Source organism: Chelonoidis abingdonii, chromosome 11 (genome assembly GCF_003597395.2).
Source record: "Chelonoidis abingdonii isolate Lonesome George chromosome 11, CheloAbing_2.0, whole genome shotgun sequence".
Taxonomy (NCBI): domain Eukaryota; kingdom Metazoa; phylum Chordata; order Testudines; family Testudinidae; genus Chelonoidis; species Chelonoidis abingdonii.
Window position 1 is genome coordinate 62791728 of NC_133779.1, and position 3063 is coordinate 62794790.

Genomic DNA, 3063 nt, shown 5'->3' on the forward strand with positions numbered 1-3063 from the left:
CAGCTTGAGGTTTTCAAACCACAATTTGAAGACTTCAATAACTCAGACATAGGTTAGGGGTTTGTTATAGAAGTGGATGGGTAGGATTCTGGGCCTGCTTTGTGCAGGAGGTCAGACTAGATGATCATATTGGTCCCTTCTGACCTATGAGTCTGAGTGCCCCGGCTGGACAAGGGGTGATGGAGACGGACCAGGATGCCCAGGTGCACAGCAGTGACTAAACTGTCTAGAGCCCCCCTGCTCCCCCCTCCCCCCAGGGATCAGAGACCCCCACTGCAGGGAGACAAAGGGTCCTGCCTTTGCCCCACACCCACCTGGGCAGTTCTGGGCTTGGCACCCAATAGGGTTAATTCCCCACCCACATCCCACCAACACCCACCTGTCCGGAGCACGGGGTCCCCTGGGCAGCATGAATGAGAGGGAGAAAGAGGTTAGTCGGAGCAGGATCCCCAGAACCCCCTGGGGCTCCAGCACTGGGACTCCACCCCCATGGTGCCAGACACTGCCTGGGGGGCACAGCTGCTCCAGGCATCATCCCCCCCACCCAACCCCATGGGAAAGGGGCACTCACCTGCTGGGGGGGAAGAGGAGGGGGTAGCTGCTGGGGGTTCTGCCATGGGAGGGAAAGACAGACAGACAGGTCAGTGCCCAGATGGAGAGATGCCCCCTACCTCCCAATTACCTCCTGCTCTGTTTCCCTGCTACCCCTTCCTGACCCCCACCCTGCTGCCCCACCCTGACCACCCCAGTCCCCCCACCTACCTGACCCCACTCAGGACTCCCCCTGCAGCCCCAATCCCACCCCCGACTCACCGATCTCCAGGATGAAGTGCTGTGTGGCCTCCCCGAACCGGTTCCTGGCCTGGCACCAGATTGTGGACTTGGCCAGTGCTGCCGTCACCTCCACTGTCACCTCGCTCGTCACCCGGTTCCCTGTGCTGCTCACCACCGGCTGAGGGGAGACAGGGGTGGTGAGGGACCTTCTCCCAGCTCTGGACACGGCCCTGTGGGGTTCCTGCCACTCTGGGGGTGTCTGTGCTGCTCGCTGGCACCGGACCTATGGATTTGCTGTTTCCAAGCCCTGAGCATCACAGCTGTGCAGCCCTTCTGCCTCGGGGCTGCAGCGTAACCTGCGTCCACACTATGGGGCTTGGACCCTCACAGCCCACGATGGGAGTTCTCCCCCACTCCTATCAGGGTCCTAGGACCTGGGTCCCGAGCACTCACTGGCCCGAGTCAGACCAGTTTGTGTGTGGACAGAAGCAGGGGCTTGGGCTCAAACCTGAGTCACAGCCTGGGCTCAGTGGGCCATGTAGACACACATTTGGGGGCAGATACACATGCCCGCACCAGGGTGCCCAGATCCTCCCTGCTGCCCCCCAGCTCTGTGGACCTCCCCCAACTCCTCTGCCCCCCAAGTGCCCCTCCCCTATGGGGCTCTTCCTGCCCTGTCTGGCTGTTCGGAGCTCAGGGCAGGGGGGGGAGGTGTCACTGGCAGTCACGCCAGGACAGAGCAGCAGATCAAGTCCCTGCCTCCAGCACATATGGCCGGGAGGGCCTTGAGTCGTGCTGCCTCACACGGCTGTGTGTGCAGCACAGGGGGTGTCACCCCCACATGTGCCCACTGCACAAGGGCTCACTGCAAACCCCCCACCCCCCCACCAGGCCGAGAGCCGCTTCACAAGGCCTTTGCCGAGAAGCAGCGGGAGCTGGGGGGGGCTGCGCTGCAGCAGTTAGACCCAGGTACTGGGGGCGAAGGGGAAGGTCATGACCCCCACGTGGCCACCCAGTGCTGCCCCCATCCCCCCTAGTTCCCAGGCCCAGCTCAGTCACAAATGCTTGACTCCTCTGAAGCTGCCAACAATGCAGCTGTCACTGGAGCAGCTGGGCCTTGGGGGGAGAGGGGAGCTCCCTGCCAGGGAGGAGAGCAGCCCAGGCTGGGTGGGGGGTGTGTGCAGTGGAGGCACGCAGGAGGGGGCTGCTCTACAGGAACCTCCCCATCCTGTGCTCCCATCCCCTCCCCACCACCCCGGGTCATGTGCCAAGACACATCCCTGCAGCATCCAACTCTGCCCTCCCTAGGTACCAGCCCCCTGAAGCCCCTGCTGCACCAGGTCCCCTTCCCCTGCCCCCTCACCTTCACCCCTGGCAGGCTCCAGCTGAGCTCTGGCTCAGGGTGTCCCACAGCAGAGCAGGTTAGCTGGATGTGCTGCCTGTCGCCCGGGAGCCGCTGCTGGGTCGGGCGCTCCTCCATCTCCGGCTTCCCTGGGGAAGGGGCAAAGTCAGAGAAGGGGACATCCCCTGGGCCCCACGTCAACTCTGCCCCCCCAGCTCCCTGCACCCAGGGACCCCCAGCTGGCCCCAGAGACATGCCCCCTGCTCCCCTGCCACTACTTCTCCCCAGGTACCAGCCCCCAGCTGCACTGGCACAGACCCCCTCCCATGCTGCCACCAGGCATCCCTCAACCCCAGTTCCTGGCACAAGAGAGCCCCACCCTGCATCCCCAGGTTCCTGGACACCCCCCACCCTGCTCCTCTCCCTGGGCATCACTGCCCCCTGTTCCATAAGGGGACACCCCAGGACCCTGCGTCCCCCTAGCCTGGAATACCTCCCCCGCCCCCCCGCCACGGCACCCAGCCACTCCAGGGCTCCCCAGGCACAGCCCCCTGCTGTATGGTTCTGAGCCAGGGCCTGTCCACCACCTCTGGCCTGTCACCCCCCGGGAGGATACAGGACAACCAGCTTTGTCCGGCACAGCAGGGCAGGCGGGCGGGGAGGAGAGGCTAGAACTGATAGGTCTGAATGGAGGATCAGAGGTGGCGGAGATGCCGGAGAACATGTCTGGAAGGTGGATTCTTGGTCTGATGCTCCTGCCCACGTGGGCTCTGCCAGTGCTCGATGGTACCAGGCAACCCTCTGCATAACGAGGTTACTTACCTCTGTAACTGTTGTTCTTCGAGATGTGTTGCTCATATCCATTCCAGGTAGGTGTGTGCGCACCGCGTGCACAGCCATCGGAGAAACTTTTTACCCTAGCAACACTCGGCGGGTCGGCTGGGCGC

General features: G+C 63.5%; 1 protein-coding gene across 1 annotated transcript in view; it reads right to left on the reverse strand.

The window, feature by feature from the left end:
• BCAM (basal cell adhesion molecule (Lutheran blood group)) overlaps positions 1-3063 on the reverse strand; it is a 37102-nt gene that overhangs the window by 4702 nt on the left and 29337 nt on the right. Inside the window, exons 11-13 of the mRNA XM_075070487.1 lie at positions 2138-2265; positions 814-952; positions 572-610 (exon numbers count right to left, since the gene is read on the reverse strand). Coding sequence (XP_074926588.1) covers positions 572-610; positions 814-952; positions 2138-2265 — 306 coding nt within the window. The remainder of the gene's footprint in view (positions 1-571; positions 611-813; positions 953-2137; positions 2266-3063) is intronic.